The sequence below is a fragment of the Odontesthes bonariensis genome, chromosome 12 (genome assembly GCF_027942865.1).
Source record: "Odontesthes bonariensis isolate fOdoBon6 chromosome 12, fOdoBon6.hap1, whole genome shotgun sequence".
NCBI lineage: Eukaryota > Metazoa > Chordata > Actinopteri > Atheriniformes > Atherinopsidae > Odontesthes > Odontesthes bonariensis.
Window position 1 is genome coordinate 23,620,821 of NC_134517.1, and position 26,349 is coordinate 23,647,169.

The 26,349-nt window shown below is 42.2% G+C and overlaps 2 protein-coding genes across 4 annotated transcripts in view; both read left to right on the forward strand.

The window, feature by feature from the left end:
- Positions 1 to 604: 604 nt before the first annotated feature.
- Positions 605 to 5,824, forward strand: tra2b (transformer 2 beta homolog). Its single transcript, XM_075479784.1, is given in 9 exon segments — positions 605 to 742; positions 3,405 to 3,550; positions 3,707 to 3,780; positions 3,783 to 3,869; positions 4,027 to 4,214; positions 4,287 to 4,402; positions 4,567 to 4,695; positions 4,831 to 4,901; positions 4,999 to 5,824. Coding segments are annotated over 9 exon segments (840 nt in total). The 5' UTR covers positions 605 to 724; the 3' UTR covers positions 5,010 to 5,824.
- A 2,833-nt stretch (positions 5,825 to 8,657) lies between these two features.
- igf2bp2a (insulin-like growth factor 2 mRNA binding protein 2a) overlaps positions 8,658 to 26,349 on the forward strand; it is a 45,349-nt gene continuing 27,657 nt past the window's right edge. Inside the window, exons 1-2 of one of the 3 annotated variants that reach the window (XM_075479785.1) lie at positions 8,658 to 9,227; positions 10,346 to 10,406. In XM_075479785.1, coding sequence (XP_075335900.1) covers positions 9,053 to 9,227; positions 10,346 to 10,406 — 236 coding nt within the window. In that variant the 5' untranslated portion in view covers positions 8,658 to 9,052. Of the gene's footprint in view, positions 9,228 to 9,354; positions 9,600 to 10,345; positions 10,407 to 24,322; positions 24,344 to 26,349 lie in introns of those variants that run through there. The other 2 variants (XM_075479786.1, XM_075479787.1) reach the window with 2 other exon arrangements.

Here is a 26,349-nt window from a genome sequence, read left to right on the forward strand (position 1 = left end):
TGCCAATTTATGCATATTTTTTAAAATAAGAATTTGAACCGCATATAAAGCTTGTTTCAACTTGAGAGTCAATGGTTCTAAAAGGCGACACTTAGGCACAATTAAAGAGTTTTATTGATAAAGCTAGAATTGTTACGTGAGCAACCTATAAAACCTTTTTAAAATGGGGACACTGGTTTTGGTAAAAGCATCTGAAACGAGTACGAAAAAAAAAATAATGAAAAGTGCTAGAGCACGAATAGATCACCACAAAACCCATTTTATCACATAAGCCACGTTTACACGATTATTCAATCAGGTTTCATGAATTGATGTGATCGCATTTGTAACTGAAGTATTATCTACCCAAATATCCAAGAGAGTCCACCGTTTGCCTTCATGTCCATTCAGCAAAAAGCATTAAAACTAACTCTTACACATAATGGACGCTACATGGAAGCAAAGTAACACAAAGTTGCAGTGTATTAAAACTACAATTGGGCATTCCCCCCCCTATAGTTTGTGGTGGTGTCTCACCTTTAAACATAGAATTCTTGTCCTGAGCTTTGCACAGTCTGTGTTTGAGAAATATAATGCATGCTTGCAGGATGGCATCTGCACAGTCCAACTGTGAAGACTTGTGGGAGGAGCTAATATTTCGACTCTCAAACACAACTGTAGTTAGCTTAGCAGGTTAGCACTGAGTTAAAATACCTGTCAAAACAGTATAATCACTATCACTAAAATGACTGATGAAGGCCGGGTATGTATGAATATTGCTGCAGTTTTATAACATTTTTAGTGCATGCAACATAATAAATTATTCGTTTATGTTTCGCTAAATTGTACCATTTACGGTTTTTGTACTGTGTTGGTTAAGGATGGTTTTGTTATCGTGCAATTATAAATCTCCGGACGAAACTTATAATTATTTTTTACATCGCATAAACACGTAATTTCGTTTGGTTACTTAAAGTCAGGTAAACGTATATGTAATAACATTTAGACTAGTTGTTAGCTAGTTGTTCAACGCTAGCTTATCAGTGGTAGCTAGGCCCCACGCGTTGCTAGCACGAGAGCTCAAAGCAAACAACAAGCTAACAGAAGCGTTTCAAGTTAAAACATTAGAATTGTTGTCCCTAATTTATTTATTTTAAGGTTAGCTGTTCCTGGTTTTACATATGTTAATGTTAATGTATTCATACTTATATTTTCCCCAGTTATTTTAGAATATTTTAAATGTAGTTTTGTGTCTAATTCAAAAGGAACATACGAGAACAATGTTTTTACGTCCTGAAAATACTCCTGAAGGAATTAGTAGTTTACCAAACTTAATACATCTTATTAATTTATTTATCTTCAAAGAAAAGCATTTAGAGACCGCACATGGCATCTCATGAATTACATTTGGTAATAATACGCTGAAGATCAATGTAGATTAATTTTTTCCTTTAGTTTTTTTTCTCCCATCGTTCAACATGTCAGTGAAGCGTCACGATAGAATAAAATAATTTATCAGGTTTTTTTTTTTTTTTTGGTAATTTAAATTTTTATTGATATTTCTTTTTTAAGAAAGCATATTGTACACACAAGAATAACATAACAAAAAGGAACCAGGGGAGTTATATAAAACTAAATATTTTCATTCTGAGGAGGAAAAGCAAAAGCAATCTTTAACCAAAATCTTTACAGAAAATCTGGTCTCTTATGTGCCACAAAGTACAGCCAAATCATCCAGTCATCATTAAACTTATCTTGTTGGTTTTTCATTGCATAGGTAATCCTTTCCATTTTAAACACTTCATACACCACATCTAGCCATTCTTCCAGACTAGGTGGGTCTCTCTGAAGCCATTTTCTTGTTATGGCCTTCTTAGCCGCCACCAGCAAAACCCTCAGCAGGTATTTCACCACTTTACCACAATCCAGTTCCTCAAGATCACATAAGTACATGGTTTTAAAGTCCAGGTTGATTTCCATGCGTAGCGCCTCCTGCAGGTCACCATGGACACCTTGCCAGAAGGGAAAATAATTTATCAGTTTTAACTTGACGACCCCACTTTATTGCTGAATTTTGGTCTGTATCACCGTGTCAGTGTTCACAGGTTTGTGTTACCAGTTTGGTCTTAAGCCTCCGAAAGCACAATTAGTCCTTGTGATCCCTTGGGATACCCATGCAAATGAGTTGTTTTCTTTTAGCGCAACAGTGCAAAGAAACAACTGATATATTTGCATCTACACGTTGACATTTTTTAAGTGCTGATAATAGAGGTCAATACAACTGAGTGGTAACTGCATCTTGAGGTTGTTTAGTTACTTTTTTTATTTTGTTTTTACATTTGATTTATTTCTTTGGGGAAAAAAGAAAGCACTGGGTGGGTTTCATCTTGAATATGGCTGATTCACATTCAGTGGTTTGATATACACTGGTGAAGTTACGGCAGCTTGACAGAGACGATGGAAATAAGGGGATTTAAAAAAAGAAAGGACACCATAACTGATATTATTCCGGAGCAGATTGTGAACATATACTTGTATGGTCTGCAAAAATATTGTCTTCTTTTTCTGACGGAGACGGCCAAGGTTGAAAAATGACATGTTCCCATGCTTACGTTTCAGTTGGAGGAGCAGTGTTAGATTTTTGGACTTTGATTCGTTCATCGAGTAGTCATCTTTTACGCTTGACCAAACCCAAACTAGGAGTCTCTGTTTAGAAGTAACCGTGAATATAGAACCACTGAAAGTGAACTGTGTGAACTTTTTCTTGTCAAAAGGTCCTGATAACTCAATAAAAGTTGAATGAGCGTGCTGTTTTAATTGTCATCATATATTCTCCATCCTTTTCTTTTTCCATTAATGTAAATGGTGGACGAAGAAAATGCAGAAGAAGTCTCATGTCCGCTTTATTTTCAATAATATGAAGTTCACGTGTGTGACGCTGAATTGTTGAATGCATGCTAAAACATGAGGAGGGAAGAAGTAGGGACAGTGTGAGATGGGGGAAGTAAGAAGATGTAAGACAATTGAAGAAAGAAGAATAATGTCAAGTAATGAAGTTACTGAAATGAAGTTAAGGAAGTAATCTGGATGAGGTCACTGCGCTAAGTAATTTTCTGGTCTGTTTGTCAAATGCGTGCATGTTCTCATTATTGAATACCACACACATTGATTTAAATCATTATTTCACAACTGACATTTCAGTTTCTTCTCACCATGATGGATTTTTAATTATATTGATAAATGTAATGACTATACAAAATAGCATTAACCTGCATTTCTTATTCACAATTCAGAATGTTTCTTTTCTGTACTCTTCACAGGATAGTTTTAAAAATTCTGCTCTATATAGTTATTTTGTCAAAATTTCTCAACACGTCACCTCATGATGTGCTGATAATGTGTGTTGGTGTGTGTGGTTCGTCCAGGAGTCTCGTTCCGCATCCGGGAGCTTGAGTGCACGGGGCTCTGGGAAGTCGGGAAGCCGTTCCCCAGCTCGTTCACCAGCTCATTCAAAAGATGGCTCCCACCGCTCTCGTTCTAAATCTTGGTCTCGGTCCAGGTCAAAATCTGGGTGAGTGATGGGTCTTTTGGAGCTAAGTAGCATTGAAATCTTCCCTACTGATTCGTAGAATTTGAGGATGCTGCGGTGTATTATGAAATGGTCATTGAGGAGCCAGATGGAAATGCTGATAAACCCACATGAATGTTAAACTTTCTGTCTCCACAGCTCCCATTCCCACCGTGGCTCACGCAGACACTACAGCCGATCCCACTCCCGCTCAAGGTCCTATCATCACCGATCTGCAGTAGGTCGTACAGTGGAGAGCGCCGACGTAGAAGTCATAGTCACTCACTGATGTCCAACCGCTGCAGGCACATAGGCAACCGTGGACCGTGTTGTAAAACTTTCGCAAACAGTTTCCAAAACTGCTCTGTATTTGTTCCGAATTCTGCATGAAATCTGAAAAGGGAAACTTGTTTTGGTGATGTTTGCATTAGAAAGAGATCGTATCCATATATCCCGTCCAACATCTTTGAAACTGCAGACCAATCCAGATCCAAACTGCTGCCTGGGAGTGTTTGGCCTGAGCCTGTACACAACAGAGAGGGGTCTGAGGGAAGTCTTCTCTAAATATGGTCCCCTTGCGGATGTCTGTATCGTGTAGGACCAACAGTCGAGGCGCTCCAGGGGCTTTGCTTTTGTTTACTTCGAGAACACCAATAATGCTAAAGAGGTACAGGAGTATGCTTCTCTGTCAAGCCTGCTATTACAAAAACATGCATTTAATATCTTTGTTTGCTGTTAGGCAAAGGAGCGAGCAAATGGCATGGAGTTGGACGGCCGGAGAATATGAGTGGATTTCTCCATCACAAAAAGACCTCACACCCCAACACCTGGAATTTACATGGGACGGCCCACGTAGTAAGTCATCAGAATCTTATTTTTGTATGGGGTAATTAGACGTGCTGAAATCTAGGCTGGGATCTGCAGGGCTATTCTGTTCTATGTTTGGATCGAATCTTTACAAGAGGAAATTAATTGTTCCTGTTAAATAAGCATAGTAAGAGAAATTTTACCTTACCTAGTTGTGGAGGTGGTCCCAGTGGACCTCAAAGCTATTCACGTGACTATGATCGCGGATATGACCGTGGATACGACCGATCGCTATATAGCCATGATTGCTATGACGACAGGGAATATTACAGATCATACAGGTGACAGTCCCAAGATTGTATGCTGTAAATCTGCAGGGAAATTGATTCTCCACTTATGCTGTTTTGGTTTTCCTCTCATTGTTGCAAAGAAAAACAGACGGAGAGATAAAACCTTTTTCTTTTGTCTCGTTTCAGACGGCGATCTCCGTCACCATACTACAGAGGAGCATACAGGTCGCGGTCAAGGTCCCGGTCTTCTTCTCCCCGTAAGTCCTTTCCATTTACAAAATCAGCTGTCTCCTTGAAGCATCTGTCAGTTTTTTTTTTTTTTCTGGTTTGTCTGATGAATGTTTTCTCTCACAGGTCGATATTGATGATTTCTGGTTGGCAAAAATCTCCTCTCTTCCCAAGGACAGACAGGAAACGCTTCAATGAGATATGATTGACTTCTCAGTGGATCTTTTTTCTTTAAGTGATAGTTTGGTTTCTTGAATTGGCGTTGTATGAGCACTTTTGAGTCGTAACATTGCTTGAGGGTAGCTTACCTGCAGTGCATTGCAGTGAAATGTGTGTTGTGGGATTTATGCTGATTTAGAATATTTTCACCACTTTACTAACCACGAAAGCACTTTCCTTTCTATCCTCTCCTTTAAAACAGAGAAGCCCATTTCACACCAAAAGTCCCCATTAAACCAGCGCTGTTCCGCTTTGTTACTTCAAACAGACCAGAGGCAGCTTAGCGCCACTGAGTGTGTGTCGGCCGAATCAGCCGAGTGACAACGGCGTAATTGGTCAGAGCTCCCAATCTGCCACAGGACACTCCCATACTATGCCGGTACTGTGTACTTACTGTTTTGGTTTTTCTTGTCGTAGGAGTCTGGTGGCTTTAAAGACTGCACATACGGGCAGCGTCAGTTCTCCTTGCAGTGTGCATACAGTGAACCTCATACAACGCTCCTTTAAGGAAACCAAAGTATCCCTTTTAGGTGATCACCACACTTCAGTTTACTTAGAAACATGATCAGTAAAAGAAGACGAGCATCATTCGTGGAGCAGTCCCCTCGTTGTTTTTAAATTATACATGTACAGACACAATCTGTGTTGGAAATGTTCTATGAAGTTTTTTGCTGTGTACAAATTGAGTTCAAAGACCTCCTCAATCAGATTAAAAGGGAGTTCCTTTCTTTCACTTGGACTTGTCCTTCCTTTCAGCTCCTGACATTTTTTCAGAATACCTCTCGGGAGCCCTTAAACTGTCCAATTAAATGAAGATAATAGGAAAACAAGCTGAAATGTAGACTGTTATTGAAGCTCCTTGTCTAAGACCATGATTGGATCTTGGATGGCAGCACAACTGTCATAGAGAAAATGTGTCAACATAGTAGAAATGAAATCGCCTTGGAAACAACATAAACTTCAATTGTTTTTCAAATGCGTGCCTCCACAATTTTGGTTTGTTGGCACTCGCGATGGCCTTCTGAGGATAACTAAGTCCCAAAATCCGCTAAATGGCCTCGGCGAAATCGAATACATTTTTTGTCTTTTCCTGATCAAAGTAATGCTCGCCACATGGTGCGGCCTCAGCTGCATATGTCTACAGAATACTGAAGTCCAACATCTACCCCTGCTGGTCATAGAGGAGCTCTGATAAGTCCGAGAGAGGCGCAACACAGACGGGCTGTATCCTCTCTCAGAGGGCTAGTTTTTCATTTATTTATTTCAAAACATTACCCGGTGATCCTCAGCCACAAGTCATTTTTGTTTCACATGTCAGGGCTTGTTTTCTTTATGTCGCTTTAGTGTAACTGATGAGAAGTTTAATCTGTGGTGGTCTGTTTTTTTTGTCCTGAAATTCAATCCTAAAATTTAAAAAAAAAAAAAAAAGAGAAGAAGGAGCAAAAGAACTGGTCACTATTGCAAAAAAAACGTACAGGTATCTGCTGTATTTACCTGAATGATTTAAACACCAGATCATCCAGATACAGAGGAAACAACAACAGCAGCAGAAGTAAGAAACTTGTGATGTTTAACTGCTTTTGGCATTTCCTTGTAATGCCTGTGTGCTAAATGCCTATATCTCAACATTTCTCATAAACTCTTATGCCAGTTTTACTATCAAATTTTACCCAGTTTTTGTCTGTTGATTTATTAGCCTTGACTTCCTGGGTCTTGGTTATCGACCTTTGGAAGGGAGCACTATCATTTCAAACTTTTGTTGACTGGTAAAATTGAAGTTTTGAGGGGAAGGGGTTGTAAGGTCAAACGTGTTGTGAATTGCCGTTAAAGAGCTGTAAGTAGTGCTGTGAGAGTTCACAGTGAAAGCTGAAGCCAGCACTGTTGATCAGAAATGCTTCTTGGTTCAAAAGCTTCTGCTAAATCTAATGAGACACTTAAATTCAAAGTGTTGTGGAAGGGCGTAATACAGGGGAGACCAGTGAGAAGACGGTAACCACTCGTCACTCAGCTGACCACACCTTGGAAACTGCCTATTTATTTCCATGTTCTACCACAAGTCTACATGTATGTGCGTGTCTTTTTATTTGCAGAGCAGTTTTCTCCACGTTCCCCGAATGCCACATCCCTTCCACTCGCAGTTAGTTTTCCTCTCGGTGTGGAAATCGCTTTTTTTTTTAAATTTTTTTTATTTTATGGGGTGGTTGGACGATTTTTCAGCACACTGACCCATGTGGGTATGACCAATAAAATGTCAAGAAAACATGCCACTTCAGATGCCTCTGTTTGCGTTGGAAACGCAAAAAGCACATTTCCCCCCCCTGATTCGTACCAACACAAAGCGTCGTGAAATGAATGCGTAACGATTTACAGCTGCCCCGAGTTGTGTGGGACCGCTCGTTTGACTCATGATTGTCAGCTGGCGGCAGAAAAGGGGCCCCGGCGACTGCTCTGGGTGCGTGACATCAAGAAAAGTAACTAAAAGAGCTGTTTTGTAAATAGGCCGCAGTTTGGACATTCCTCTGTTCGCACGCTGACGTAAACAAGGCGAGAAGGAACGGTCACTCCTGCTGCTGGCACTTTCTGCACTGCAGTGGGGTGGCAGTAATGTTCCAAAGCTCCGGAGAGTCACATGGAGAAACACTCAATTGGTGTTGGCAAAGGCTCCACCCCTTGGTAACTGGTGTAGGTACAAGACTACACATCCAAGCGTGAGCACTGCAGCCATGTGCTGACATTTCTGCTTTTGTTTGAAACCCACCATAACTCTGCCCTCCCCCCAAACACACCTATTTTTTTTTTTCACACGACCACCACAACAAATAAGTAGGAGGATGCCATGTGAGCTCACACTGGCTTGGGGGACACTGCACGGAGGGGGTCCCCCTCCTCCTAACGCGAGCAGGAATCCCCTACACTTCTTATCTGCTGCTAAAAATAAATGATTGCTCCCCGTGTCATAGTTTGGACTTTAAAGCGAAAGCGTCACAGGTAGAACGGAGTGCAGTTTTGGTCCCTAAAGCAGGCTCACAGAAACGACTGGTTTAATCTCACCATTATTTGTGCAGGCACAGGTTGTGCAAGAACGACTGAGTGGTTTCACTTTCTGTGAGCGAACGAATCTATTTTTCTTTTTCTTACAATTGGTTTTGACTCCAACTGAAAGCACAAAAAAAATAAAATAAATACCCCCCCCCAAAAAAAACGTTTGCATAAGGAGATACGTCAAACAGGTGTTCACTGCAGTGAGTGGACCCCTTTGCTTGCGCCTCTCCATAAAGCCATATTCCTGCGTCGCTCAGAAATAAGTAAAAAGCCATCCGAGAAATCGGTGAAAGCGTTTGAGTCGACAAGTACAGTGACAACGACTTGATTTTTTATTTATTTTTTTATTCCCACACAGCAGCCCCTATTCACCACGCCGCTCCCAGCCTGGAGGGACCCACGGAGGCACGGCCCTTATTATGATTTGATGAAATAACCCCTCTGCCTCCTTTAAGCCCATCCCTTTGCCGAATGCACCCAGTGCTCATCATGCCACTTTCATACCCTGCTGCACTTTCCACGCCGGACGAGCAGCAGTGATCCCACATGCACCTCCAAACATTTTTTTTTCTTGTGATTTTTTTTTTTTTTTTTTTTTAAAGGGAGATTTTATTTAGAGGCGGCGCTTGTTGGTTCCGGAGTAGCGTCGTAACGACACTTTTTTTCCTCCCCCCAGTCCCTGTTGAAAGAGTTTGACCAGGGCCAGAGTTGGTGCTGGGGGGTTCGCTTATATAGCTTAGTAATAACCTGGGGGTGATTGCTGCGGTTTTTTTTTTTTTTTTTTTTTTTTTTTTAAATCCCATCGTTTTTTTTTTCTATTTTATTTTATTTTTTTTTCTCCAATTTTTCTACTACTCTGAATATCGCCGCTGTCTCACTCTGAGATCTGACAGCCTTTCGAGATTTTTCCTCTCAGATCATGAACAAACTATATGTTGGGAATTTAAGTCCTTCGGTCACTGTCGAGGACTTGAAGCAGCTCTTTGGGGAGAGGAAGCTGCCAGTGACCGAGCAGGTCCTGCTGAAATCCGGCTATGCTTTTGTGGACTTCCCTGATCAGAACTCGGCCATAAAGGCTATAGAGACTCTTTCTGGTAAGTGTGTGGATTTGATAAGTGATGCTGCTGCTGACGGGGAAAATTTCCCAGCGAGTCGCACTGAGGGAACACAGGGTGTCCGAAATGTGAAATATTAGTTATTGCTTGTGTCTTTGCTCCTGACAGTGTTTGCGACCGTGTGCCATCAGAGTGGAGGTGAACGCTCAGTCATGCACGCTCCAACATAAATTGGATATATGATCGATCTCAGAACACACTCGGGGATTTAGTGCCCGTTTGCTTCAAGAAAACACAGGCCGTCGTAACGCAATTAACGCGCACAATAACCTTTATTTTGGAGATTCCGATGGTACGGGGCGCTACTTTGCAATCACCCACTGGAATGTATGGGATGGTCTGATGGTTCGGGTAGGCATAATTATTTTTCACTTATTTTTTATCTTGATTTTATTGAAGAGAGCAGAGCGACGCGAGCGCGGAAAACTTGTCAGATCCGTGTTCCACTGGTGTCTGGCTATGTTTTTACGAGGTGTCTTGGAGGTGGGTCACGGGGGTCCAGAGGAAAAAGCTCATAAACAGGTAGCTGAGGGGGACGAGGTGAGACGCTAATTCCGTGCTGCGCCAGGCCACTCATAATAGTAACGAAAAGCCGTGTTCAAGCTCTCGCCGAGGAGCGCTTCAAATTCTCAACCCGGCTGGGTCAAACACGGAGAAATAAGAAGCACCTACCTACAACCGAAAGAATACAATACATTCTCCTTTCAAACCATCTCCTCTTTGATGTTGCATTCTTTACTGAGAGCAGAAAAAATATCCCTCATTGCACAGTGAGAGGGCTGTGGGAGTGGAAAGCATGGCTGCCCATTTCCCCCACACTATATAAGCTCATCATGCCTCATTTTGGCGCCGATAACCTCAATTGTCCCCCACAAAACGTCCCACTGTGGCGGTATTAATGTAAACGTATACACTTTATCCGCCACCGTGAGCGCAACGCGCCCGTGCAGAGCACTTTTTCGAGGGGTTGGCTGTTTGAATGGGGACGCACCTACTTGGTGAAGTGATTCAAAGTGTTGGTGTGTAGGCCTACCAGCATGCATTGTTGCTGTTATGACACACAGCTAACGTTACACTATCAATTTTCGCCCCTACAGGTAAAGTTGAATTACACGGAAAGGTGATAGAGGTAGACTACTCTGTTCCCAAAAAACTAAGGTAGGCCCACAACCTGACACACACACCCACACACACACTCACTCACACACATACACACACATTCATCACACGCCTATACTGTGCTGTGCTCCATGGCAGACTGTGTGACCTGTAGGCTTCCGCTGTGAAATATAGCAACCAGATTTCCCTCTTTTCTCGTGTGCTTGGGGTGATTTGTGCCAGGCTGTTGCCGTGTTGTTGCTTGGCGGTGAAAGTTGCAATTGTGTGGCGGTCAAACAAAGGGAAGAAAGCGACGAAGAAACTGTTTTAGTCGCAACATCCGTAGAACACACGGTGGCTGCTATCGCGTGATCTGCAGCGAGGCCTATCCCACTGTGGACACACACAGGCACACGATTCATACATCTAACAGCGGTTTCTTAATTGGAATTCCCGTATAAGCTGTAAATAAACTGTCAAAGGGACTAATACGCAGTTGCATGATACTATTTTCTATATGTAAGCGATAAAGTTGGGTTTCAGTATTGTCCGTCACACTGGATTGCACGACGAGTTGTATGCCATTCACTTATGCTTGCACTCTGTTTATTATATGAATTTCACGCGCGCGTGTGTGTGTATTTATATGAAAGACACATTGTGAGCGCGGAGAAAGCGAATATAGAGGTCAGCCCTAAAGTCCCCAACCAAGACGCCCCTGGGACTTTCATCAGCCTGTCCACGCAGTTTACAAAGTCGAGAAATCCACAAACTCACGAGTGCTTTGGAATGTTTTTTTTTTTTTTTAAAGAAGCAAAAGTATTTGCCTGTATGTAACGCATGATAAAGCAGGCGCTTTTGGTAGATTACGCAAGGCTCTACCTATATAGATCCACTCTTTTTTTTTTTCGTCTTCTTGTAAACAATACCTTCGCCTATAGGGAAAGGGTGCATTGCGTGACAAAAAGGTAAATATTCAGTCCCCTGTGAAAGAACACGTGACCCCTACTTTATGTGCTCCCAGCATAGTCCTCCCCCTCTAGTGCAGGCTACACTTTTCCCGCATTATACAGCCTCTCATTTTTTCGCTGTGCAACCCAGTGGAGAGTGTTATATGCGTTTAAAATCAGCCACTGATCGAGCTGCTGTGTCGTTTCCTTCGCTTCACAGTTCGAATCTGAAGGACTTTTGCAAGCAGCAAGGCGCAACATGGTGTCAAAGCCTGCGCCACTCCCCTCCGTTAATGTGCACGTAGGCCATGGAAATGCTGGAGAGCCTCATAATGGCTGCCATGATGGCCCTGCACACTGCACGGCTAAAGGCGGAATCAAGATAGAGCAAACGTCCATAAAGTACATGGGACTGCCTGCATGCGTCCAATCGGCAGTGTGTGCAGCTGCTGGACCTGCGTGCGTGTTCTGGGGGAAAAAAAGGCCATAAAGCGAAATCTTCGCCATGTCTGCGAGCTCTATAGGAGAGCAGCGTATGATACGTACAGGTGTTCATTTTGAAACGCAGAGCCATCGTGAACTGGCGAATTGGAGGCCAGAAAATTTATTTTGCTCCCGTCAAGAATAGTAATTCAGATCTGAATCCTCCTGCATTTGTTTAGAGGTTTTACGCCAGACGCATTTACGTTGATTTAATCTTTTAAGACTCTAATCCATTACTATATCCTGTACTTTGAGGACTTATTATAATAATTTCTAGATGTGTAACTGGCGCTGATCTTGTAAACACACAATTCTAATTTCTTCTCAGACATACTGAGGCACACATATTTAATAACCCAGCCATAGATATCCTAATTATATTTTCTTTTATTTATGGCGTTTGCTAAATTCTGTAACTAGATGATAATATGTAAATAGGGTTTGATTTTTAATATGTCGTAATTGTAAGGAATGTATCGTCAAACAGGGCTCGAGGAGTCAACCAATCGCCAAATTCAGCTTGATCATTTAGAAAGTGGTATGAGCTTTCTGTGTCATCTTCAGGCCTGTGAAACTGCTGTAGTTTCAGCGATTGTTTGTTGGCTGATTTGTTTTGTTTTTCTTTCATTGTGCAATGCCTCCCGGGTGCACGTGGGCATATTTGCATTAACTGTTTTTAAAGAATTGAAATTGTAAACAGGTTGTGACGCTGCGGTTGTGGTAACATTATGTTGGCAAATTAGTTTTTTATTTGAGGCCTTTTATTTAAATGTGGCTTTGATGCAGTTGCCCTAACTTATTTATATGTTGAGGATAATTTCCACACAATACATTTTACGTTTTGATATTCAAATTCTTTCAGAGGCAGCAGCATTTTTTTTAAATTTTGCAACAAAGATAGTACTATTTGTAAAAAAGAAAATGAGAAAATGCTGCATAATTACTTACACGTTATTAACCATGGATAGTTATTCAGAATTATACGGCTGTTTTTATTGTTTGAAGACTGTTCTATAAATATAGGTTACTTAATACAGAATGTAGAGCAAACACATCTATTTCTAGATGTTAAAAGACTATATGTATTTTTTTTTAACCAGCTTGAAATCCTATTTCTGATGTATTTGATGTCCCTTTTATAATTAAAGCTTGATACATAATTGTAGGCTTGAAATACATACTTGTGTCAATAATCAGCTCAACAGAACCTTTAAAAGAATGATGAAAATAGATATGTTTAAGTTTTATTAGAAATCTTAAAAAATGTGTCATTACTTTGTTGGGTCACACTTATTTAGATTTGGGAGCTCGAAAAAACGAGTTTACTAAGAGAAGAGAGCTTGTTTTCTTAAACTGATGTGTCTTTCTTTCACTTTTGCTGTTGTGCTTTTTTTTTTTTTTTTAATGGTGGTCCATTACTGCACAAGAAATCAGAGAAAATGTTACTTATTGTGTCAATCAGCCCATTGAGTGCATCACACAAGGAAGCAGCGTGTGACCTGGCGATAATTGATATTGGTGCTACATGAATGATACTCGGCTTCTCTTGGCTATCCAGTGCGCTGACAAAATGCTCTTTGTGTGAGCCTGATCAATAGCCTGCTATGAGTATTAAGCGAGACCGTGTTGATGTTGGGATAAATACAAATAAAGCTGCCTGTCTGAAAAGCATAAAAGTTTTTTTTTCTCTCTTGCTCAACAGCTGATAGTGATAAAACCGGAGATTTTCTCCTCATAATTGTCCCTCTGACTCAACTTGAAAGGAAAACACGTTTATAATGAAGAAGTGGTAAACTTGAGATTTAGTGCTAACTCTTGAGCTACAGTCCACCAGGCTGTATGAGAATGAACACAACGGTCTGATGCTCCTCTTGTAGCTAAAATGCTCGGCTCACTGTACATATTTTGAAGAAAAAAATATTCCGGATATTTATTTATTTATTTATTTTTTTTACAAATGGATATGAACCAAGAGATGGGTGTAAACATCTGCATTGCACCACAGTGTTGTCCATGCAGATGTGTGTGTTGGCTTGTTAGTGCGCGCTGAGTCAAAACAGCGAAACGCGATAGCCATCAGTTGATCCACTTTGAATCCATTAATACTCCCCAGTTGATCCTGGTTGAAGGGGAAGCTCTCCAGTTCAGGCTCCGGTTTTGTCCGGAGTGACAGCAGGAGCCACATCCTCTGTGCCCTCCTCTTGCCTTCGCTCACCTGTGTGTGAGGCGGACTCCCACCAAATGATCTACTTTGCTATCTCTGATCATTTTCTACCTCAAGGAGCTTTTTCCATTTTTTTTCGACTCCTACTTTTGAGTCACGAGGGGTGAAAGCGAAAGCATGTTTAATGTTTCGTACCAGAATGTCTTTTGCTGAACTCTGTGTTGTGAACGTAATGGCTAATCAGGCTGCATCTCATTCGCATTTACAGACGGAAAAAAAAACCAGTTTACTTGTTATTTATCAGCCTAAAGCTTTTATTTGGAGTACGTACAGGCTGCTGCATTTAAATTTCAGCCCTTCTCAAGCGTTGCCGAATTTGTGTAGCAATTATTTACTTTTTCATGAGCGCTGAGTTTTTCTCCTGAAGTCACGATAGACTTGCCATTGCAACAGAGCACATAGCTTAAGGGAGCAGTGAAGATCAGATGTGAGAGAATTGTAAATTCATTGTTTGTCTATCAAACCCATGAGATCGTTGTTGGAGCTCCCTAAGAGTTGGAAAAACCTTTTGTTTCTTTTTTTCTTTTTACTCCCTTTTAAGCCAGCACTTGCATGTATATCACAGCAGCATCTGAAGTGATTCACGTCTGAGGAAGCTGTTATTCACTCACATTCCACGGCAACCTGTTGCATGACTAATATGTTACTGTAGCTTTACACTCGTTACAACCAGGATTTTAATAATCAGTCAGATGAATTTCAGCAGTAAGGAGGCGTGGAAGGCGTGGCTTGAATGAGGAGGATTTCTCTGACTTTATGATTTCATCTCTGACTAAGCAATTAAAATATACCTCAAGTAAGAGTAGGACAGAACTGTTCCACATGTTTTCACCTGAGGGGCAATCACACAGTGGGAGCAGCAATAGCTGATGCGCTCTGTCACTAACAGTTTCACTTAGATAGAGCACGAGGGGGGATTCTTCTGCCTGCAGTTTTAATGGTGACCTCACTGTTTCCCATAACTTCTTTCAAGTTCTTATCCTTGAATGATTATATGGAGCCTATGATAACAAAAAATAAATCCTCATTGATTAGTGATGAGAGCCACAAAGCCCCCTGAGCTACAAACTGCCTACCAGAGAGTTTGCCCCAATGATAGATTCTTATTGGCGTGCTCAGTGTCTGTTTGAAAAGAAGAAAAGGAGAAAATTCTAATGTGGTACTCTTTTTTTTTTTTTTTTTTTTTTTTTTATGCCTGGAAAGCGGCATCTCTAATACACTTAGGGCTCAGTGACACAGTTGCCAACTAGGTAAGCAACATAGTTTGCTTGTATTTATAATAAAAAGTGTGACTGCCACCATCTCGATCCTCTAAATGAAGGACCGGCGTTGTCACGAGCAGATGTTTGAGGACACTGTTTTGCTAAGCAGAATTTGATTAATTTCTGCAATCATAAATGTGTTGGATGCAAATATTTAATGAGTTATAAATCAGAATGATGAGTTGCGGAGTTTGTGCCCAACTTCCCTTTTGGGGAAAGTAATTTGAAGGTGCAGCAGCTGCTCTGTCTTTCTCTTCTTTTCAGCGTCCCTCTGTTGCTCAGTCTGTTCCTTCTTTGTGTCCGTGTGTAGCATGAGAATAGAACAGTCATGTAGAAGTAATACAGAAAACCTGAGTCCTTCACACCCATCAGTGTGCCGGTTGTCCCGGTGAGCAAACAAGGGTGTGGTGTCTATGGCGGGGAGGGCAGCCGAGGCACACAGCAGGTGGCATTTCTCACCCAGACGAACCCTGTCCTTGGCCCATATCATCACCTTATAAAACTGCAGTGTTGGTACAACGTAAGTGCTCTGATGGGTTTTGAACAGGTGAAAACTTCCAAGGAGCCAATCAGGGTTTTGACATTAAGTGATTCAGGGGCCAAAACACTCCGAAGAATTGACCGAGAGCGGTGTGCTGGGAACACGGACAGCCTGAAGCAGGTCAAATGGACTCCTTAATCTCCTCCATTGGACCTTTGCTCTTCATAAGTCCCTCAGTCTCTTATCTTGCTTTTAAAGCAGAAATGGGGCCACAGGCTGGACCCCGGAGTGGGACCAATTCCTTCCTGAAATGACTGCCTTTCATGAGGGAGTGATAAGTAGCTGGCCTTTAAGTATCATAGATTGATTACTGAGCTTCATAGGATGTGGTTCAAGGACCCCAGGATTAGAACTTCTCCGATTCACACGTAGGAATTAAAAAAAAAAAAAAAATTGACCACAAAGAACACAAAATGCCCCAAAAGGATGATAAACAGAGACAACAGACAATGGGGACAACATAGAGGATTATTCTCTTGAAAGACGGTAAATGACTGGGGCTGTAAAATGTAAAAAAATAGTCACTAAGTGATGCAAAATGTCCACACGGATATTTTGAAAAAACACCACAAAGAGATGTGAAATAAGATGCTAGATGGTGAAGTTGTTCATTTAGCCTTTTTTTCCCTTTGCAATTAAGGCTTGCAGATTGGGATTTTGCAATCAATTTTCTTTGGTGTGTAATAGCTCTTTACAAAGAGTAAAAGAAGGAACCCACAGCTGCAATTAAACATGACTTTAGAAATTGTGGCCAATTATACGATCATAGACAAGCAAGCAACAACTGGCAAACTCTCTTTAGCAGCTAGTATTGTTGGTGGTGCCATTTGGTTTATGTGGGCAGTGATGACAAGAAATGACATGGTAAATCTACTCTCTAAAAGTGGTGCGCCCACAGGTGGCCAAATACAAGGCAATGTTGATAGATTTAGTTAATTGTGCAGACTGTGGTTTCGCTGGTGTTGGCAATACTCTGTTTGCAACAGTCTGAAGAAACTGTAAGCAGCAAACTTTTAAAAACTACAGAGCGACAGCATGCGGCTCAGGGGAGAAGCAGCTCCTCTTCCCACAAGCTTTCGCTGTCAGTAGAATGGTTGCCTGGCAAGGGAGAAAGCAAAGCTATGTGCCAAACCGGTCTCAGCTTATCACATCACAAAATGCCTCCTACAATATTCAAATCAAACGGTCTTCTTCTGAAGAAAAATGGGAAACTTAGCAAGTGTTAAGCTTTTTAGTTTGGCCGAGTGGGTATGTTTCCTGTGTGTCTACGATTTATCTTCTGCCCTATGCCATGAAATTAAAAAAAAAAAATCGAATCCGTTACTGGTGAGTGAAATTATAGTCTGGGTTCAACAGAGGGTTTTGTTGATATTATTTAATGTTGGAGAATGTAAACTTTGATATGATACACCATTTGTTGCAGAAAAGCAATTTATTTGCGATCCCAGCGTGGCGAATAAGTTTAGAAGATTTCAAAAGTTTCTAAACCTTCGTTTGGTCCCAGGAACATCCTGATACGATGTAACGTAGCAAAAAATATTCATGGATGGTTTTTGTACAGCTTGCGTATAAAACCGATCTATGTACCTGCAGGGATATCTTTTGATATCAGGGTGTTTGATGTCGGCTTTCTATGAAGCTGCAAATGTCCAGTGATAGTGAGACAGCCGCCTGATGTGGGAGCAGAGACGTTGTGCTCGTGAATGCGTGCGTCCATGTGTCGCACTGTATTCAGTTCCAACTGTTCCAGGTTAAGTTCTCCACGTTGCCATCGGTAACCGGTTTTGAGTGCTTTACTGAGATAAAGAAAGAGAGCTTGAATGATGAAGGCTTTTGAGAAAATAAACACAAGTGCTCCAGTGCAAGTTGTAACCCCCACCCCGTCCTAGCCCCGCTTACAAAAGTTGAGTTTACCGCACAAAACCCTGAGATTCACCCTACAAGTGAGCACTGATGTCACTGTCACAATTGCATGATTACAAGTTAAGTTTGGTGCGAACTGCTGTCAGTTTGTCAGTCCTGTAATTTCCATCCGTTCCCAGGAGAGTGTAGTCGGTCCACCGCCCACAGCTGCAGTCCCCAGACTGCACAAGCCGTGTGTCGGTGGCTCCTGTTATGGGTGGTGCAGTGGTCAGAGTGCTGATTTTATGTGACAGTGAATATATAACTGAGTAAGGTGCCTCAATAAAAGTGCCTGCGTAAAGCTGTTGCTTCATTTGACCTCAAGTGCTTCAAGTGAGTGCAACAGGGGAAGGGCGCTGAATGGGCTGCCCGTCTATGTCACAGCCGCAACCCTTTTGTGACCCCACTTATTCATAAACCCACTCGCAGCCGTCATTTTCATCCTTTTCCATATGTATGCAGCGGAAGCAGGGAACCACACCAGCTCTAACAGAACAAGTCATCTACACACAGCTGAGCCTCCAACACAACCCTGCATCACAGTCTGACCATTGTGCTTCCTCTGTCTCTGACGGAAGAGGAAGACACGGACTGGACTTCCGAGTGCACGAACAAACGAGTGCATATGCTTTCCTCTTGGAGTGTGCATCCGCTAGTGTGTTTCTGCTCCTGCTTGGGAAGCAATGAGCACTGCTGATAGAGGGCAGCATTTCTCCCCCCACCGGAGAGGTCCGCCGGCCCGGGTGTGTGAGGCTGCAAGTGTCCTGTCTCAGCAGGGTGTGAACGGTATGCTCGCAGACGGCCAGATTTCTGGTTGCTGGTTTGAAGTAGATTTGGAAATCGTGTGCGCTCTCACATCAGCCATGAATCACCTTTTCCTGACCTATCATCTGTTTCTTCCCATTATACGGGGTTATTTTGATCTTTGAATGCAAGACAATGCCCTCTTCTCCCTCATGCCACCGCCAGATCTTTTTCTCAATAGCGACGGTTTTGACTTCATAACTTAAACAGGAAGCTGTCACACAGAACTCCATCCTCTGTTGAAACTGTCGGTTCTCAAGCTTCACGTCCCCCTTTTTGTTTTCAGAGAACTCATTCAGATGTGAGAGGAAAAGAAACAAAAACAAGAAGCATCCTCCTGAAGAATGAGGTTAATGCTTCATGTCTTCTCGCAGTTGAGGAACTAAATTGAAGATGTTGCGCAGATTTTTGTTATTTAATGTTTTCTTTGTGATAGAAATGAGTTCAAAATGAAAGCAAAAAAAGAAACAGAAAAAGAAAAACTCCCTTCCACACACAAGCAAAACAAGAAAAATCTGCACAAGTCTGATATTTCATGAAACACGACAGCAAATCAGACTTTATTGCAGTTCACAAATTGCAGCGACATGAAGAAACCCAAGGTCATGTCAGAAAATACAATGTTTCAAAAACATTTTTTTACCAGTGCTGTATGTCGTGAAAAGGCACTTTCTGTTGTGTTTTCATTCAGTCAAACAGTGTTTTTTTCTTTCTTTGATCCTTACTCTGACCTGTAAAATGTTTTTGTGCTCTCTTTTGTTGTTTAGTTTTAAATGTTGTGTTTCCCATGATATTCTCGTGATCTGCTGGCGTGTTTTTCCCCCTTTACTAATGTTTTGGTGTATCTTACAATATATCGTTTCTTGTTTTATTAATATCCTTCAAGCCGTTGTGTCTTCCCTTCTCTTGTTGTATTTAGTTTAGTCTGTAATGTTGTTGTGTTTTGCTCTCAGGGACACAACATTTGAAACATTCCTGTGTGTTCCAGCCCTGAGCTGTGGCAGCGCTCGCAGGCTCTCCTGTAGCTCCAGCAGAAGTGCTGTTTTGTATTTGGCAGTTGTGATATGCCATAAAGCCTGTTGTTTTACGCAGCTGTGCCTGATCCCAACTCTGATTTGCTGAGCCCAGAGATGAGCTGGGTAATGTGGGCCAGGCAGGTGCTGGAGAGTAGGACAACTCCATCTGTCTTTCTGCCAAGTGACCCAACACATGCCAATACCCAGTCAGTCGCTTTAGGAGAGAAAGACAGAGCATGTACTGTATGTGAAAGACAGACGGGGAGAAAGCCGCAGGAAGACAGAAGAAGAAGAATAGGAAGTGAGAGGGGAAAATGGTGACTCTATGGGAGTATTTTTTTTTTTTTTTTTACAACAAACATCACGTTGGGGGAGAGGAGGATATCGCCTGCCTAGAGATGCTGCGGAGCTGAAGAAATACAGCAGAATGTTAAAAAAAAAAAAAAAAAAGCAATAAAAACCCCCAAACAAAGATCTGTCCTTTGTTATTGTCTTGCTGACCATTGGCCACACCTCCCTAGAGAAGTAGAATATTTTATGATAAAGTGTTCAGTCTCACTACACAGGCCCCACTTAGGATTCCCCCACGGGTGTACTAGCTGCCGTGGAAGTGCCGTACTGTACATCAGGAGCACTTTTTTTAAGCTGCCTTATTCTGATTTTCAGAACCTATCACGGCAAAACAGCACATGAAATAGTGTTGAAATGTATGCGCATGTTGCTAGAATACCACTCAACTGATTGAGTTTAAATTGTTCAAATCCTGATGGATCTTGAGTCGTTGCAAAGATAATGCTTGTCCAACAACGCGGCACCCTCTGTTTAGCATGCAAACAGCATTATGACACTGACCGATGAATTGCCTGTCCCTGCCAGGTTAAATAAAGCACATGCTGACAAATAAGCAATTCAATTTTGAAGAGTGTGTCCATGGCAGAGCAGGGTTGAAGAACCTAAAGGCAAAACTGCGGGCATCTTCAGCTCTCCAGGTTAGTAAATATTTGATGCTGGAGCAGCCACGCGTGCGTTCCTGTGAAGGAGGAGGTTGCAAAAGTTAATGAGGTCTTTCCTTTAAGCACATTGTTGCCAAAGCCTCTTTTTTTTCTTCTTCTTCTTCTTTTTTTTAAACTAAAGCACTCACTCAGGTGATTTTCATTCTTATTGAGATTGAACTGCACAAAATGCTGCTGCAGTTAACCCCCCTCACTCAGGGGACTGCCTCAGTGCTTTTTTACTGCAGCACTCGGTGCCTGTCTTCCCTTCACCCTCCCCCTCCTTCTCGCATGTGCATGTGTTGTGTCAGCGTACCACCTAGATAGATGGCGTGCATTATTGTCTCTCGCTGCCTCCCTCCAGCTCGCAACGTCACTGCTCCCCTGGCACAGAGAGGCAGCGCAGCATGAAGCCTGCTATGTGTTAGCACGCGGGGGTGTAAATGGCATACAACTGTATGTTATGTACTGTAAGCTGAATGTGAGCTGCCCTATCAGATAGTGTAGCAGAGCTACACAGTTTATTCTTGGTAGAGTTGTGGTTACTCCTGTTTGTATTCTTCAACAGTAAAATAGATGTGTGCGTTCATGTCATCGCATGCATATGTGTGTGCACGCCATGTCTCTGTGTTCCTGCCATTACCCGAGTGGGAAGCAGCACAACGTTTCAGAGATGGTAGCTGAGAGCTGGTTTTGTTTTAAGTGGTGTGAGGAGTGACTCCAGGCGCCTCGGTTTCCGTTCATTTGACGTGGCGGGACGATAAATTACAGAGATGTGAAGCGACAAGCTTCAAAGGCTAAATTGCCATCAGTTAGACAGTGGTGGAGATGTGGAAGATGATGCATCAGATGTGCTGCACTTGGAAGAAAAATCCAATAGGGTTTGTTCTTCCTCTTTTTAGGCGTAATTGTTGCACCCTTTGATGGATGCACGCCCACCTCCAGCATTTATAGAGCATTTACAGCATCGCCACACATTATCAAAGATGCTGATTCCTGCACCCACAGCTTGAGACTCACAAGCCATGTTGTCACACACACACACACACACACACAGACTTTGATTTGATCAAATGTCAGCATTTGTAACAAAAAATACCACTTGACGAAACAGATCTCTGATTACATTCTTTCTTTTTGAATTTTTTAAAAATTTTTCTCCGTGACATTTTTCACTGGACTTGATCAAATAATGCACTACTGTAGATGCTACACCCACGATGGGGTCTGATTGTGACAAATGACAGCGATTTTGCGTTTGTGGCACGCTCAGATCAGCCACTCAGGGCTTTTCAGAAGTCTTCTACAGAACAGACAGCCTGGTTTTCAGAGCTGCTCTCGCTCCTTGTACCAGCCTCGTATGTTTTCTGCCAGGAATGATGAAAGCGGCCGGCCTTTAAATGCTTGCAGATTTGTTTTGGTGTTTCAGTGGAGGAGTGTCGCAAGCTTAAGAGGGGCTAGAAATACTTGTTCAATTAGGTGACTGAACCTTTGAAGGTCCTTTCGCACAAATCAGAGTCTCTATGCGTGGTTAACCGTTTGATTGGAACACAGGTCATACTGGGCAATGTGAAGATTAAGAGTATTAGTTTTAACTTAAACCTGTCTTTCAGAAAATTACACCGTAGATTTGGCCACTTGGCTTTACAGTTACAACAAGGATTTGAGGTCTCCATTCTAAGTTCTGCCCCTTGTTTTTGTGTGCATTGTCGACATACTGTTGTATTGCCGTTGGGACCTCCCTTCTAGTCACATTAAATGCCGCAACAGCAATCCTCTCCAGCTTTTCCACAGTCTCCAATCACCCTCCCTCGCCTTTTGCTGTCTTACTGTGAATGCTGTCCACACAACAAGCACCTCCACCTGCTGACAAGCTCGTAACTTGAGATATCGATGCCAACTTCAGGGTATTTACTCAGGTATTTATCGCATATTGATCAGGACTGACATCCCCATGAGCAACACCCTGAATTGCTCTACGTTGCCACACTGCATACAGGCACCCACCAAACTCACCAACACACACACACGCACACACACAGCTCTGCTCCCTGCCCATCTCCTGTCCACTTCCTGTCTATAGCCCCCTGCCTCATTTCACAGAGTAGGTCAGGATCTGGAGCCGTTTTAGCTGCAGGATTAAAGTCAGACAGGGATAATGCCACTTCAGCCACTTGCGAGTCACATGACACAAGATGATCTAAGGTTTTGGGAGGAGCACTATAATGTAATTAATGAATCGAAGGCTCTTATCCTTTTGACTCCACCCATTTGTAGAGCAATAACTTCTTAAAGAAAAAGAAAAACAACCTCTCACCTATAGCAGTGAGGACACCAGGGGTGGCAAGGATGAGTTTCTTTTCCTCACCCTCCCTTTGGTGCCCCACTACACTCACCCTCTGCCCAGAACTGCAGGATAATGCAGTTCTCACCTTAAAGCTGTTAGTTCTGCACCCCCACCAACCTGCATAGGTGCGTCCCATATACATAATCCTGCCGCCCTCATAATCTCTTGATGGCTTATCAGAGTAACGTCACTTTACCCCACATGTGTAAAACAGATATTAATCGTTGTATCTGGTTCTGTCTTCTTTCACATGCATGTTTGTCTTGAAGAGGTGTAAATTCTTTGGGGTGTTTTTATTGGCTCTTGTAAAATACCAACCAAAATATATCAATTTCCTGCTTGTCAGTGTGAAGTTGATTTTGATTGTTATTCACATAAATGATCACTTTACATTTGATGAAAGTGGCGAGGCATCCATCAGAGCTACTGCGTGTTCATTATCAGTTTATCTTCTGATTATTTGATAGATACAATTTTTTTCATCATCAAAAGTTCTGGTGATAAATTTTAGGTGATTTGTTTTCAGCTCCTAACACTTAATACTTGCTAAATCTTTGCATATGAATAAAAATTTGAATTACTTATTTTCCATTTGGTCAAAACCTTAAAAGGATGTCATATTGCAGTATTTTTTTTAAAAGAAAAAACCCTCTTTAATAGAGAAATAGAACTAAAATGGACGAAAACACTCTGCAAAGAATGCAGAAAATATGCAAGTGCAGAAAGTTTCTTTTTCCCCAAATTCATCTAAAGTGAAAATGAAACTAAACAGTAAAACGAGCACAGTGATCGGAACAGCTTCTAAACCACATGCTTGACTTCAGTTCCTGAGAAACGCTGAGTGTGTGCGCTCTGCCGCTGTTTGGAGAGCCAGGACTCCGCAGTGACAGCAGCTGTGACAGGCAGGGCTGTGTTCAGAGATACTGTATGATGCTGCTGACCAGATTCGGTCGTCTTTCAGCCTTTCTCGGAGGTTTATTCACTGGTAGCCTCTGGTTTGTCACCGTGGATTATTCTCACTCAGTGTAAGAGGAACTTTCCTGCTGACAGGGGGAGGGGGAAAAGGAGAGGAGGCTGTGCGCTCTTGTGTTTCTGTGTGAAGTAGAGCTGGCTCTCCATAGGGAGCTGGAGGCAGAAGTGAGACGGGCAGAGAAAAGGGAGTGTGAGAAACGGCAGAATGACAGACAGAGAGGAGAGGATCCAGAAGGGCAAACAGTTTTGAGGGCTTGCGTAATGTTGAGCGGTGTACGTTCGGTAAGTTAACTCGGATGGGACCCACACCTAAGGCTGAGCCTTCCAGCTACAGTATAATACCTCATGGCTGGCAGATTAAAGGATGAGACCTTAGGAGCAAGTCGCACAACTCAACATAATGCAAGAGAAGCAGCCATGAGGAGCAGCTAACGGCGGACCCACACTGCACCGCCGCAGTAGGAGCAGGCACCCACCCACCTGTCCAAAGCTCCGGGCACCGAGGTGTGTGAGACACAAACACAGAAATCAGCGTGTACCTGTAGAGAGCAGCTCGCACACCAGGCGGATATGCGTTAGCGATCGTGTTAGATGTGTGAGTTGTGGACCTGCAGGGGGGCTGTGTGCTTTGTAAAGGAGACTCGGAGCAGTCGCCTGTTTGTGGGCTAGAAATGTGGAGAAGCCAGCAGGCATTTGATCCGCATAGGACAGGACTGCACACGACTCTGCAAATCCAACGGAATCGACTCTCAGTTTATTTTATATTTGTTTGTCTGACACTTTCGGCTCAGCGCCAGAGGAACTGATTCCAGCACCATCAGATTGAAATGTATGTTTGTTTGCTGCCTTTCTGCACGATAAGCAGACGTGACTTCTGCACAGGATTGTGCATAACTTTTCACACCTCCCACGAGTTTTACACTGTTCCCGTGAGCATGATACAACAAGTTTTGGAAGGCAGTATGGATCCGGTGTTAAACTCGTGCTTTGTGATGTGAATTTCTATTGTTTAGTTGATCATTTTATTTCAAAAAGAACATAGACATTTTAGTGCCGCAGGAGATTCTTCATTTTCAAAGGTGTGGATTAAGAATTTGGAAACTATTTGGGGAAAAGCACATGGTTTTCTATTTATTTGATACTTTTATTATTTTATATGTGCACATGAGATCTTAATTTTGTCAATTCTATAAAAAAAATAATATGTGCTTTAGAGGCACAGGCCTTTGATGGCTCCCTGTTTAATATATCTCATTTAGGTTTAAGTGATACTTAATCTAAAGGTTTTCTCCTTATAGTTGTTTGGTTCTCCTGTTAGGAGACACAGCATCCAGTCCAGACCTGACACATTGTAACCATTTATGAGTGTAATCATCTCTGTCTTTCTGCTGTGCTTTCCTGCCACTCTGGGCAGAGGATCATTTAGCAGAACATGTACTTATGTAGACACAGGACATTTTGCACCAAATGAAAATCCCTGCACTTGATTTAAAAGGTGTGAATAAGTGTTCATGCTGACGCTGCAGCTCTCAGCAGATATGTTGGAGCAAATTGCTTTTGATTTAAATTAAAATGGATCATGCCTCAGAGATGTGCATAGGAAACATTTTTAAAACACTCATTTCATTGCATTCGATGGCAAGGAGGAGAAAGAACTGTATTTTTGTCACCCTGTGGCGTGGCTCTGACTGCCAATAAATTTGTACGCATTGCACTTGAGCATTGTAAACCAATTTATGTCTGCAACTGTATGCAAATTATATCTAAACATTTATTAGCTTATTTTATTTCTATTTCATTATGTCGATACAATATAAATCTGTTAGCCAGCGTGCAGTGAAAAGGACATTTCTGAGGAACTTGTGAGTCAAAGTAAACACTTCATTACTGTAGGCTGGTACACACATATCAAAAGTGAAAGGCCTGAATCACTCAAATCTGCTTTGGATCATTTGAAACATGTCCCTTCTTAAATAATAGACCTGGCTGATTAACCATGTAATCGAAAGAAACAACACGCAGAGGTTCCGTATTTACATCTTTCTATTAACCAGATGAGGGGGAGTTGATAGCAAGGAGAAGACGCATGTCAACAGGAAGGCTGTGGCTTCCATTTGAGCTGCATGTGTCTCCCTGTCGTGGGCCTCAGTGAAAACAAATGTGTGCAGAGCAGACAGGTGAGCGCCTGCTGAATTCTGATGAGTCGTCGCCCAGCGAGGGCTATTAGGGAGACGGAAACCGGCACCTGAGCACTACATACTGAGACGAGACGGTTGGCAACGCCGCTGAGCAGCAGCTTTTGTCACTCTGCAGTATCGGTGTGAAAAATATGTGGAGAGAGAACAATGGAAAAGAGTAGATACAATGATAGTTTTTTTTAGCAAGCTCGTCGGGGGAGAGGTTTTTGATTCTCAAAATTAATACCTGAGGGGAAAGGAGACGGTTTCATTTGTGAAAACATAAATGTATTTTTGTACAAATTGGAAATCTCACTTTAATTGTTTCGATGA